At 42.3% G+C, this 13,148-nt stretch overlaps 1 protein-coding gene across 1 annotated transcript in view; it reads left to right on the top strand.

Annotated features, from left to right (window-relative positions):
* The window catches only part of polr2b (polymerase (RNA) II (DNA directed) polypeptide B), a 165,403-nt gene that overhangs the window by 139,255 nt on the left and 13,000 nt on the right, over positions 1 to 13,148 (top strand). The window contains exons 19-22 of the mRNA XM_034182216.1: positions 102 to 352; positions 1,637 to 1,726; positions 5,713 to 5,820; positions 6,165 to 6,278. Coding sequence (XP_034038107.1) covers positions 102 to 352; positions 1,637 to 1,726; positions 5,713 to 5,820; positions 6,165 to 6,278 — 563 coding nt within the window. The remainder of the gene's footprint in view (positions 1 to 101; positions 353 to 1,636; positions 1,727 to 5,712; positions 5,821 to 6,164; positions 6,279 to 13,148) is intronic.

Genomic DNA, 13,148 nt, shown 5'->3' with positions numbered 1-13,148 from the left:
GGTGTCTTCACTGGCCACTAAAAAGTGACTTATTAGTCTGTATTGAATCACATCACTTTGAATCTAAAAATTTTTAATAAATCTGGGCTGTCTCTTTTCAGGTATGCGACATGCCATCTACGATAAGCTGGATGATGATGGCCTCATTGCACCTGGTGTTCGTGTGTCTGGTGAGGACGTAATCATCGGAAAAACTGTGACTCTGCCAGAAAATGATGATGAGCTGGACAGCACCAATCGCCGATACACCAAGAGGGACTGCAGCACCTTCTTGCGAACCAGTGAGACCGGCATTGTGGATCAGGTCATGGTAACCCTTAACCAGGAGGGCTACAAGTTTTGCAAGATCAGGGTGAGCAGAAATTAATTTTCTCTTGCTCACTCGCTCTCTCTTATATATATATGTGTATATATATATATATATGTGTATATATATATATATGTGTATATATATATATATATATATGTATGTATGTATGTATGTATGTATGTATATGTATGTATGTATCAATCAATCAATCAATTTTATTTATATAGCGCCAAATCACAACAAACAGTTGCCCCAAGGCGCTTTATATTGTATGGCAAGGCCATACAATAATTACGTAAAATCCCAACGGTCAAAACGACCCCCTGTGAGCAAGCACTTGGCTACAGTGGGAAGGAAAAACTCCCTTTTAACAGGAAGAAACCTCCAGCAGAACCAGGCTCAGGGAGGGGCAGTCTTCTGCTGGGACTGGTTGGGGCTGAGGGAGAGAACCAGGAAAAAGACATGCTGTGGAGGGGAGCAGAGATCGATCACTAATGATTAAATGCAAAGTGGTGCATACAGAGCAAAAAGCGAAAGAAACACTCAGTGCATCATGGGAACCCCCCAGCAGTCTAAGTCTATAGCAGCATAACTAAGGGATGGTTCATGTATGTGTATATGTATGTGTATATGTGTGTGTGTATATGTGTATGTATATGTATGTGTATATGTATGTGTATATGTGTGTGTGTATATGTGTATGTATATGTATGTGTATATGTGTGTGTGTATATGTGTATGTATGTGTATATGTGTGTGTGTATATGTGTATGTATGTGTATATGTGTGTGTGTATATGTGTATGTATGTGTATATGTGTGTGTGTATGTGTATATGTGTGTGTGTATATGTATGTGTATGTATGTATGTGTATGTATGTATGTATGTGTGTATATATGTATATGTGTGTGTGTTTTGTACATAGCCACTCACTCATCAGTGACTGGGGATCCTGTAGATTTTCCCCAGAGAGCATATTGCTGACATTCACACTTGTTTTCAGTGAGTATTTACACAGCCAGGATGCAGTCGATGTTTGACTGTGTGCATAAAGCCAGACTGCACTGGTCGCAGAGCATCAAATTACTCGGACAAAGTTCTTTTAAGAATCACTCTTGTCCAGCAGACGTAGGACTGTTATACCTCATGTACATGTTGGCAACCGCCTAGAGGCATTGAGCCCCGATACCACAGATACATGTGACTTTCTTGAACCTCGGATGTTTTATAGCCCAAACTTACAATGATACTTGTCTTATGATAATGCTGTTGAAACTGAATGTATCATAAGCGTTTTAGAAGTTTAATCTACTTTGTCTCCTGCAGGTTCGCTCTGTGCGGATTCCGCAGATTGGAGACAAGTTCGCCAGTCGACATGGACAGAAGGGAACCTGTGGTATCCAGTACAGGCAGGAGGTAAAGGAACCATCATGTTATATACCATGATGGTGACTCCAGGTCTCTCTTTGGAAGTCCATGCTGGTGTCCAGGAAGGGAGGTTGGCTGGGGAGAGCCGGGGGAGTGGGGGGATTTGGGTCCACAGATCCCATCTATTTTATGATCATTACAGAAGACCGCCACTTCTGGATGGAGCCACACCTCGGACATTGAGGAAAAAATGGAGTTAGTCAGAAAGACAACAAATACAGTATAATTTGTCAGCATTAAACAACAAGAAAAACAGAAGAAATACTAAGGTGATCGCCGGCCACTAGCCCTAAGCTTCACTGAAAGACCCAGAGTTTAGATGAAGTTGAGGCCACGACCCGCTCCGTTTACTAATAGATGAATTTAAAAGGGTAGAAAGCAAATTGATGCCGATGTCTCATTGGACCAAGAACCATCATTTCAGTCTTGTCAGAGTTTAAAAGTAGGAAATTGCTTTTTACTGATGCAAGTCAGTCCTCTAAGGATTTTATGGAGATGAGAGAATTAGCTGACCTAATTAAACCCTACGTACTGGCCCGGGCTCTGCGTTCTCAGGGTGTAGGACTACTTAGTATCCCTTGGGTGAATAAAAGTCTGTGGGTCATAGAACTTTCTCTTATCGTGCCCCTGTTCTGCAGAATGATCTCCCTGCATCAATAAAAGTCAGATTCTGTAGAGACTTTCTAATCCAGACTTATGACGCGCTTATTTTCCCGTTCGTATGGCTAGCATACTGGCATAGTATCTTTCTATACTTTTTTTTTTTTTAATTCATTGATTAGTAAACGGAGCGGGCCGCGGCTTCAACTTTATCTAAATTCTGGGTCTTTTAGTGAAACTTGGGGCTAGTGGCCAGCGATCACCTTAGTATTTTTTTCTGTTTTTCTTGTTGCTAAATGCTGATAAATTATACTGTTGGTTGTCTTTCTACCGCCTGATTGTTTTTTTCTCTGTTTAAAGTGAGTCTTCATCCAGAGATGGGAGTGGGTGTCGTTTTCTGCAAGCATCCTGTCTTGTGCACCAGCATGGCCCAAATTTCCTGTATATTTGTATTGTCGTGTGTCAGTAGCATGGTCTAAGCAGAGGGTCACCCCTTTGAGTCTGGTCTGTTTGAGGTTTCATCCTCACATCATCGGAGGGATTTTTTCCTTACCACTCTCGCCTGTGTGCTTGCTCTGAGGGTTGGTAAGGTTAGACCCAGGGCTGTGAAAACCCCGCGGATCCGAGGAATTCCACAGATTTCATCATGGGGGTGGGGGGTGTTCATGTTTACTCTATAATTGTGATCGTCACTGAGTTTTTAAAATGCTTATCGCAAAGCGTTTTTTTTTTTTTTTTTTATGACATCATGCAAGTTTTATAAGTCCGCGGACACTGATCTGTGTGTTACAGATGCAAATCAGTGTCCTCGGATCCGTGGAACTACGCGGAGGAAAAATGCCACTCAAAGCGTAGCTGTTGCGACAGTTGTCGGAAAGCGGGACTGGTTGGTTGCTGCGGCGACACTGTGTGGATCCTGCAAGGCGCTTAAGCTAAACGTAACATGTGGACATTACAGCTCGGCTATATCAGACGGTTGTCTAATCACAACTTGTTTTGTTTTTTTTTTTTTGCAAATAAAAAATGGCATATTTTACAAAAGCACATTTATATGTAAACACCAACACCTCACATTAATGTGTTAGTTTTTACATAGAATGAATGAGTCAACCAATCAGTGTTAGCGGAGGCTCATCTTCCCCATAATCCCTTTGGCATCTGTCTGTTACAAAACTTCAGAATTAGTACATTATTTAAAATTAAAGATAGAAAAAAGATACAAGATAGAAAAACAAAGTGCACACAACTAAACAATGATCAACAAAATACCCTAACCCTCAACACCCTTCCTCCTCCCTATACCTAGAAAAAAAAACTAGAAGAAATAAATAAATGGTAAATGGACTGCATTTATATTGTGCTTTTACATCTGCATCAGATGTTCAAAGCGCTTTATAATAATGCCTTACATTCACCCCGATGTCAGTGTGCTGCCATACAAGGCGCTCACTACACACCAGGAGCAACAAGGGATTAAGGACCTTGCCCAAGGGCCCTTAGTGATTTTTCAGTCAGGCAGGGATTGAATCGAGGATCTTCTGGTCTCAATCCCAACGCCTTAACCGCTAGACCATCAACTCCCCTCCAGTTCTTGCTTTTATGGAGGATCTGAGTAGATTGTGAACAACCAGTCATTTCAGCTGAATAAGACATTTCTGTACACATGATAATGAGAATTAATGTATTTTTAAACAACTGAAACATAATGCAGTTGCTATAATGTCCTAGTTTTACTTCTACAATGTTGTACAAAGTGGAACTGATGAGCTATTTAAAAAAATGTTTCTTTTTGGGGGGGGGCCCAGATTATTGCATTCCCTTGCAATACCATTTGAGTCCATATTTCCAGCCTGGCGACACACACGTTCCTTGAATCGTTTGGATGGATTGTATGTCATGGATAACCAGAACTTGATTAATTTTTACTTTAACTTGGGGCTCACAAACAATAATATACTGGAGGCTTTGTCTGTGAGGCACAATGTGATTATGTACATGAAGACTCTGAAGCGTATTTTAAAGAAAAATGGTCTGTTTCAGCACAGATATGATGCACTAGAAGATGCCTTTATTCTGGGGAAACTCCACGGCTCTGGAAGCCTGCATGGCTACTGAACTACAGGTGTTGCTACGTACTATCACTGTTGTATAAATAAACTATATTTCATACAGAGTCTTACAGCTGTGCAAGTTGTAGGAACTTATTCCCTCATCTCCCGGGATCCCATTCTCTCATGAATCCTGTTGCTGTTTCTGTCTATGTGTGTGTGTCTCTGTGTGTGTGTGTGTGTGTCTGTCTGTCTATGTGTGTGTGTGTGTGTATGTGTGTGTGTGTGTGTGTGTGTGTGTGCGTGCGTGCGTGCACGCGCACATATGCGTTCAGTCTCCCCCTACCTGATTCCATTCACTGTGTGCTCTGATAGGCATGAGCTTTAATATGATATTAAATTATTGTGAGGGAACGCAGAAACTGTTGCAAGGGAAGACAAAAGTATTGTGAGGGAACACAATAATCTGGGCCAAAAAAAAATGAACTACCATGTCCCTAGACGGGCTCCATAGAGGAGCCTCTTGGTTTAAAGAGCTTTTTTTTCCCCCTCTCTCTTCACACCAATACATGTCAGAGTGGCTAAACTCACCAGCATGTGCACTGGCTTGACTTCATTGTGCTTGCAATGTGTTTTGTGTAAATCTAATATCTAGGAAAATAAAAATATTGATTTGTACTTTGTATCAGCAGATACTTTCGGACTTTTTTTCTCTTTAAGTAAAAATAGAAAAAGATTTTCTGTCTTACTTGATAATTTTTCATGAGGGGAGAAACCTTGAGCTGTCTGTCCTCAGTGACAGCCAGTATCTTATCTATGTGAACGTAGAATGTTGCCTGAAGAGTATTTTTACATTGAGAGTCAGAAAAATACCACTCAAAAATTGCACACAAATGCACATAAAAAGCTCAAATTCCTTAACCCAGGACATTTTAAGAGTTCTTTCCAAAAGCCATTCTTGTGCCTGTGGACGTGCTCTTTCATGTCCTTCCTCCTAATTCTGGCCTGTGGTATATCGTTTGTGATGCCATCTTTAAAAAAAGCCTTGCTGTATGTATATTTACACCACAGTCTCATTTCACATGGTTGAGTCAGTGACGGGCAGAAGTACAGATTCTTACCTCTTTCGATATGGAAGCCAGACTGTGGTTTTGCACTGTGTTGCAACACAGTGGATACATGAATCAGGGAAGACCAGTAACACTTAATTACTGGGTTTTGCTTTTTTTTTTATAATCTCCAGCCCCATCGCTCTACTTGAGTCAAGTTTAATTTTGTGCTCCACAACATTTATGTTTTTCTATATTTTGTTGTCTTGTGTTGCAGGACATGCCATTTACCTGTGAGGGAATTACACCTGACATCATAATTAACCCTCATGCCATCCCATCTCGTATGACAGTTGGGCATTTGATTGAATGTCTGCAGGGCAAGGTAATAATCATAAGATAACGATGATTACATGTCATCTCAAGCATTGGTGTAAAAGCGCTATATAACTGCAGAATTATTAACCCGTTTTGCCCCACTGGCAACAATTATTACCAAAGAGTACCACTGTCATTTTCTACTCACAATAAAAAAATCTCAGGCACTAATGCAACTCTTTCCACTTATAAAAAAAAAAAAATGTGCATAAACGGGCAGATGTGAAAATGATGGTAATGAAACAGAATAGTAGCTCTAATGATTAAATAAAAATAAAAAAAATTGTCTTGACTTACAGCTACATTCACTTTCATATATTTTCTCCTCATGTCTTCATCATCTTCATTTAGGTTTCTGCAAACAAAGGTGAGATCGGTGATGCCACGCCATTCAATGATGCTGTCAATGTGCAGAAAGTGTCCAACCTGCTGTCTGAATATGGCTACCACCTTAGAGGAAATGAGGTGAGCTTATTAAAAGTGGTCAAAAAAAAGTTTATAACGTTGTGTGTTTTGTGAGTGACAGACCTGATGAATTTCACATGGAGTTCACAAACGTGCTTATGTGTGTTTGTAATGCGTGGTTGAAGCTCGCTTGGATATATTCACTGGGGAGGTGATGGTCTAGTGGTTAAGCGTTGGGCTTCACGCAAGAGGATCCTCAGTTCAAACCCCAGCCTGACTGGAAAATCACTAAGGGCCCTTGGGCAAGGTCCTTAATCCCCTCACAGTGTGTAGCAGCACCCCGACATCAGTGTGCGTGTGAATGTGAGGCATCATTGTAAAGTGCTTTAAGCTTCTGATGCAGATGGAAAAGCGCTATATAAATGCACTCCGTTTACCATTTACATTATGCTAAGTGATTGTTCAACCTCAGTTCCAGGAATTGTGGGTTTAATCAAAGCCCTAAGGCCAGACCAGCTATTCCTCCCATGGTGCTCTGGATGAAATTATAAGCATTATTTTTTTTTCTCAGGGTTATATCTTGCTGCTGTGTAGACTTTTTGAGTTGAACTCTGTAAAATGTACTTTTGTATATTTTTAACAAAGTTATTACATAAAGATCATTTAGACCAATTTTGCTAGAATGGAATGTAAAGAAGTATTTTTCATCTGATCACCTAACATGTAGGCTGTGATATTAATGTTGATTAGGCAAAGTTGATGAAGGCAAAGAAAAGGTGAAAATGTGCAAAATAAAATACAAATTCACACATTTAGCAGTACAACTAAATTGGGGGAAATCGGGCGAGAAAATAGTAATCTAAAACCCCTCCAGAATGCATCCCTGGACAACAGAAACCACAAATTTTCTGGCCACCTTGACCAGCCCCCAGACCCCTGCTGACAGGCTCACTTTCATCATGTGTTTATTCTGAAGTATTTAACTTCAAATCAGTGTGTGTGGGTTGCAGGCCTTAAATACAGGAATAGATATAGATTACTGTGCAAATGTTTTAGGCTTATTTAATACATCATAAAACCATTAAAAATTATGAAAACCTGATAAACATTCATAAATAAATTAAATCCATTGTGACTTTCAGACTATCAAACCCTACTTGTATTATAATTCTGGAATGCCTAAAGCTTTTGCACAGTACTATATATATTAATGTAATATCTTTGATACAGTCTCCAATGAAATAAAACTCAAAGGAAATGTAGCGATCACTGCAAGACTTTTTTATTATTATTATTATTATTTTCATTTTCTGTGTACTGGCAGCTTTTCCTGATTTTGGTGTTGTCAGTAACACCATAGGTATGATTTCTCTGATGTGATGAAGGATGTAGAGCAGGTAGCTGAGTGGATAAGGTTACCTGGCAATATGGAGACCTGGGTTCCTGCCCTGCTTACTTTACTGTATTGTGTCCTGAGACAAGGCAGTGATCCCGCTTTGCCTCAGTCCATCCAGCTGTAAATGCGTACCAGCCACGGATGGGGAAGGAACCTACAGCTGTCCCATCCAGGGGAAGTCATAGACTCTCTGTTTGATGCTCTGGAACCCAGAGATGAACACCAGCGAGCCTCAGAGGCTTATATATAATGGAGGACATGGTACTGCTCAGTATCACTGACCTTCTCACCTGCATACACTTTTTAGCAGCTGGGCAAGCGGGTGTTGAGATGTGTCAGCATTTGGATTAACGCAATTTGGTGGCGATCCAAGATGGCGCTGCTGATGTACTTTGTGTTTTTTTTATTATTATTATTATTTGCGTGTTGTTTGTTGTCCATTCGGCTGCTCCCATTTTTGTGTTCGGGGTCGCCACAGGAGATTCAACCAGATCCGCATTGGTATTTGGCGCAAGTTTTACGCCGGATGCCCTTCCTGACGCAACTCCAGTTTTAGCTGGAGAAACACATGCAGCCGCTGGTGTTCCACAGAGGTCCCCCATCCAAGTATTGTGTGTGTGTTTTTTTTTTTTTGTTGTTTTTTTTGCACTCTCCTCACCTCCTTTGGTCTCTTACGCCAGGGAAGAGCTCATAAATATTGAACTGTCATCTGCTGGAACTTTTCTGCTGGTTTTCAGAAACTAGGGAGTTTCACAGATGTTTTGGTTGGAGAAGATGTCGCTGTGGCAGCGATGCAGTGAAACTGACAGTGAGGGCTGCGCTCCCATCTATCCACCTTGCCAACATACCCTTTCTGGTTGAACAAGATGGATGAATTGCTGCTCCTCAGTAGGAAAAACGCAGACTTTGACAGATCACCCGCATTGTGTTTCACTGAAACTTGGCTCAGGGAACATATCCCTGACAGTGCTCTGCACCTGCAAAGAGGAGCTACTCTGATAAGCCCCTTTCACATTGGTGTATTCATAGAACTGCTCATTGCAGCGTTATGTTTCATTTAAATATGCCTGAAATGCGCGCATACTCAGCCTTTTTCAGTGTTCGTTCATACTTGCAGCTGCGTGTGTTCGCTTTTGTGCACACAGTCGCGTATACCATGCTGCTATTAAACCAGTTCAGTGCTGTTTTCTGCCTCTGTGGAAGTGCGCTCTGTTCTCTACTGCATGGTGTGGTGCGGCTCAAAAACAGAGTCATTTAACATTATTTATTTATTTATTTATTTAGTTTTTGTCTTGGTGGATCACTTTCATTGTGTCCAGATGCTGCTGAATCTGGCTGTGGTAAAGGCTGCCCTGAACAAAACGCTGTGACTCTGGTTGCTCCGATCAGGTCCGCTGATTTGATCAGACTGATCGATCAGGTCGTCTGATGATTGCACCGACATGCAGCGAGTGCGCGTTTATTTTAAAGAGTCACAGCTCTTTTCAGCTTTGATCAGACTGATTAATCAGAGCGTTTGATGATCGCACCGACATGCAGCGAGTGTCGAGAGAGAGAGGGGAGGGGGAGAGAGAGGGGGGGGGGGGAGAGAGAGAGGGGGGGGGGGAGGGGGAGAGAGAGAGAGAGGGAGAGAGAGAGCGCATTGTTGCACAGACTTGCATGCAGTAACGTTGTGCTGCGCAGACCTGCTTCAAACTGTGTCTAGTGCTCTACGCCAAAGAAAATTAAACATGTTTAATTTCTTCCATCCTACGCGCGTAGCCCTCAGTATACTGCTGTGTATTGAGAAGAAACTCCACGTGAAGTGGGTGGAGAGCTGCTCATTGCAGCATAGACGATACGCTGTAATGAGCAGCTCTACAAATACGCCAATGTGACAGGGACAAATAATCCTGCAACAGTGTGGAGAGGTCTTCAGCATGCCATCACCAACAGGACACCTTTCCCCCACCTGTGGAGAATCCCCAGTTTTGAAAGAGACCCTCTAATACCCCTCACCCACCCCAACAACAATGGAATACCTGCCCTCCTGGACACCTCTGTCCCCTGCAATCCCACCCACACTAACGAACTGTGAAGAGGAAGTATGCCAGCAGTTTCGCAGACAAAAGATCAAGAAGGCTCCTGGACCTGACGATGTCTCTCCCTCTTGTTTGAGAGGATGTGCTAATCAACTGGTGCCCATCTTTACCCAGATTTTCAACAATTCTGTGGACTAAATGACTACGGGCCCATCACCCTGACATCAGTAATTATGAAATCTTTTGAACAGCTGGTGTTGAGCCACCTGAAGGACATTACAGGAGCCCTGCTGGTCTGCCCACACTTTGCCTACCAGGCAAACAGATCAGTTGAGGATGCAGTCAACATGGCTCTTGTTGGAGACTGGCTCCCCAAGACACTTGACCTCGTCTGGCAGTCACCGTGCATCCGTTGATCCCAGGGAAAGTGGAAACAAAGAAGTCATGAGGCAAAAGAATCTGTTCAGATTGAACCCTGCCTGATTTACTGTTCAGAACAGAGTTTTATTTAAAACATTGAGTAGTAAAATCTTACACAGAGCTCTGTGAAGCCTGTTCTCAGTCCTGATGTAGCCTTAGCTCTCAGCAGGAGATAAGAAGAGTCCCCCATGCTATCTATGAACCACTTAAATACCCTGCTCTAACAATAATTCATCTATTCTTGCGGCGTGGTCCCCTCCTCACTGGTGCAAGAAGTTGGTGAGAACCGTTTGCTTCTGGGAATTCTCCTCCCCTTGCGTTGTGTGGTCAGACTAGCTTGGAAGGAGAGGTTACTAGCACATGACTTCCCTCGAGTGTCTTTACCACACCTGTCCCTGACTGGCCTGTACAGGACAGGTCATGGCCACATTCTTCAGGCTTCCTCTCCCTTGTTCCCGTGAGAATCTGCAAAACAACTCTGTGTGGGCATAAACGCACTTCGTGAGATTATCCTTAGCCATAACATATATCTTAAATGTCAGCAGGCTGGCGTGCACAGATGTGCCTGCGGTTCACCACTTAGTTTCGCAGCAACAATATAGACGGGGTACATCTTGTCTAGACATTCCACTGGTACTAAACCGGCCACAAAAGCAGTTTCAATACTCCCACAATTAGTCAAAAGTAGAATAACGAGTACAGTATCTTCAGCACATAATGTGCTCTTACAAAGAAGCCCTAACTCGAATACAGTGGATATTGTACTACGTTAATATGAGTCTAAACACATTCATCTGGACAGTGCAAGCATACATCAACACAATATGATCATAAAACAGTAGTTTTAGGATTATGGCAGAAACATCACGCCGTTACTCAAACGTCAGCATAATGGAATCAGGTCAAAGACATATACATTTTAATCATACAGACCGGATGATTTTCTCTGGTTATTTCTGAAAGATAAGAACAAGAATTAGTAGCAGAAAATGCAGTTATATTCTTCAGACTTCATTACATCTGGCAGCACCTGGATTGCAGATGTACATGAGGATCCTGCTCGTGGACTTCAGCACCATCATCACTGACATTCTCCACCCACCCCCCACCCCACCCGCCAAAAAAAAAAAAAATCCTCAACAACACTGTGTCTACTGTGGATACTTACCGGTTCCTGGGATCCACCATCTCCCAGCATCTAAAGTGGACCTGTCACATAGATTTCACCAGGTAAAAGGCACAGCACAGGATGTACTTCCTCAAACAGCTCAGGACGTTCAACCTGCACCAGGAACTGCTCATCATCTTCTACACATCCATCATCCAGTCTGTCCTGTGCATCTCCATTTCTCTGTTTGGTTTCCATCTGCCTCCAAATATGACAGGCACAGACTTCAACCAACTGTCAGGTCTGGGAGCCAGCTTGCCCTCCGTCCAGGGCTTATACCGGTCCAGGACCAGGAAGCCAGCTGGTAACATCTCTGCAGACCCCTCCCACCCTGGACACACTCTGTTTAAACTCCTCCCATCTGGTCAGTGTTACAGAGCTGTGTACATCAGAACAACTAGACACAGGAACAGTTTCTTTCCACGGCCATCACACTGATGAAGAACTTAACCTGACCAAAAAAAAACCTCACAAATTCATATACCTCATGTACAACTCCAATCTGTTTGTCTGTTTCTACCACTAAATATAAAATATTTTCTTGAGTCATATCTGCATATTTGCACCTCAAAAATGTGGGTGTGACCTCTCAAACATAAATAAACTCTGTTTTGGGGAGAAAAATTTACAGCTGGAAAAAAAAAAAATATATATATATATATATATATAATATATATACACACACACACACACACACACACTTGGGGGGATTTTAGTCAGTCCAACGGCAACAAGCAGAGGTGTGTGCGATATCAGAAGGTTGCCGGCCTCACTGCGGCAATTTCTATTTTTTTCCACAGCATTTCAAAGAAATATTGGCTAGCATCAGTCTTGAAGATCCTGATATTGTTCCAGAAGAACCACATTCTTTTGCTGAACAACAAAACTCATTGTTATGAACAACTTGCATTTTATTTTCAGTTCAATTTCAATTTATTTTCATTTATATAGCACCAAATCACAACAAAGCTTTCTCAACGTGCTTCACACAGGTAAGGTCTAACCTTACCAACCAGAGCAACAGTGGTAAGGGAAAAAGTCCCTCTGATGAAGAAACCTCAAGCAGACCAGACTCATTTGGGTGACCCTCTGCTTGGGCCAAGCTACAGACACAAATTACAAAACAATTCCCAAAACGAACATACAGGAAATGTTGCCGATGCACAGGACTGTTTCTGGAACAGACACCACACCCATCTCTGGATGGAGCCGCACCTCAGAGAGGAAAAAACAGAATCAGGCATCAGAAAGACAAATGCAGTGTAATTTGTCAGCATTAAGCAACAAGGAAAGCAGAAGAAATACTAAGGTGATCGCCGACCAGTAGCCCTAAGCTTCACTAAAAGACCCAGACTTTAGATAAAGTTGAGGCCGTGGCACGCTCCGTTTCCTAATAAATTGAATTAAAAAGTAAAACGTGTAGAACTATACTATGTCAATATGCTAGCCATGCGAAAGGGAAAATAAGTGCGTCTTATTCTGGACTTGAAAGTCTCCACACGATAAGAGAAAGCTCTATGACCCGCATATTTTTTTATTCACCCTAGGGACACAAAGTAGTCCTGCACCTTGAGAACGCAGAGCCCGGGCCGGTACGTAGGGTTTAATTAGGTCAGCTAGGTAGGGAGGTGCCAGTCCGTGAAAAGGCTAGTAGCAGAACCTTAAAATCTGATCTCACAGGGACAGGAAGCCAGTGAGGAGACGCAAAAATGGGTGCAGTATGCTCAAACTTTCTGCTTCGTGTCAAAAGTCTGGCTGCAGCATTTTGAACCAATTGGAGAGCCCTAATGCTGGACTATGGTAAACCAGAAAATAGAACATTGCAGTAGTCCAATCCAGAAGAGACAAGCACGAGTCAGGGTCTCAGCATCAGCCATAGACAGGATGGGACGAATCTTCACTATATTTCACAGGTGGAAGAAAGC

The sequence above is a fragment of the Thalassophryne amazonica genome, chromosome 11 (genome assembly GCF_902500255.1).
Source record: "Thalassophryne amazonica chromosome 11, fThaAma1.1, whole genome shotgun sequence".
Lineage (NCBI taxonomy): Eukaryota > Metazoa > Chordata > Actinopteri > Batrachoidiformes > Batrachoididae > Thalassophryne > Thalassophryne amazonica.
This window is presented reverse-complemented; position numbering and strand designations above follow the sequence as displayed.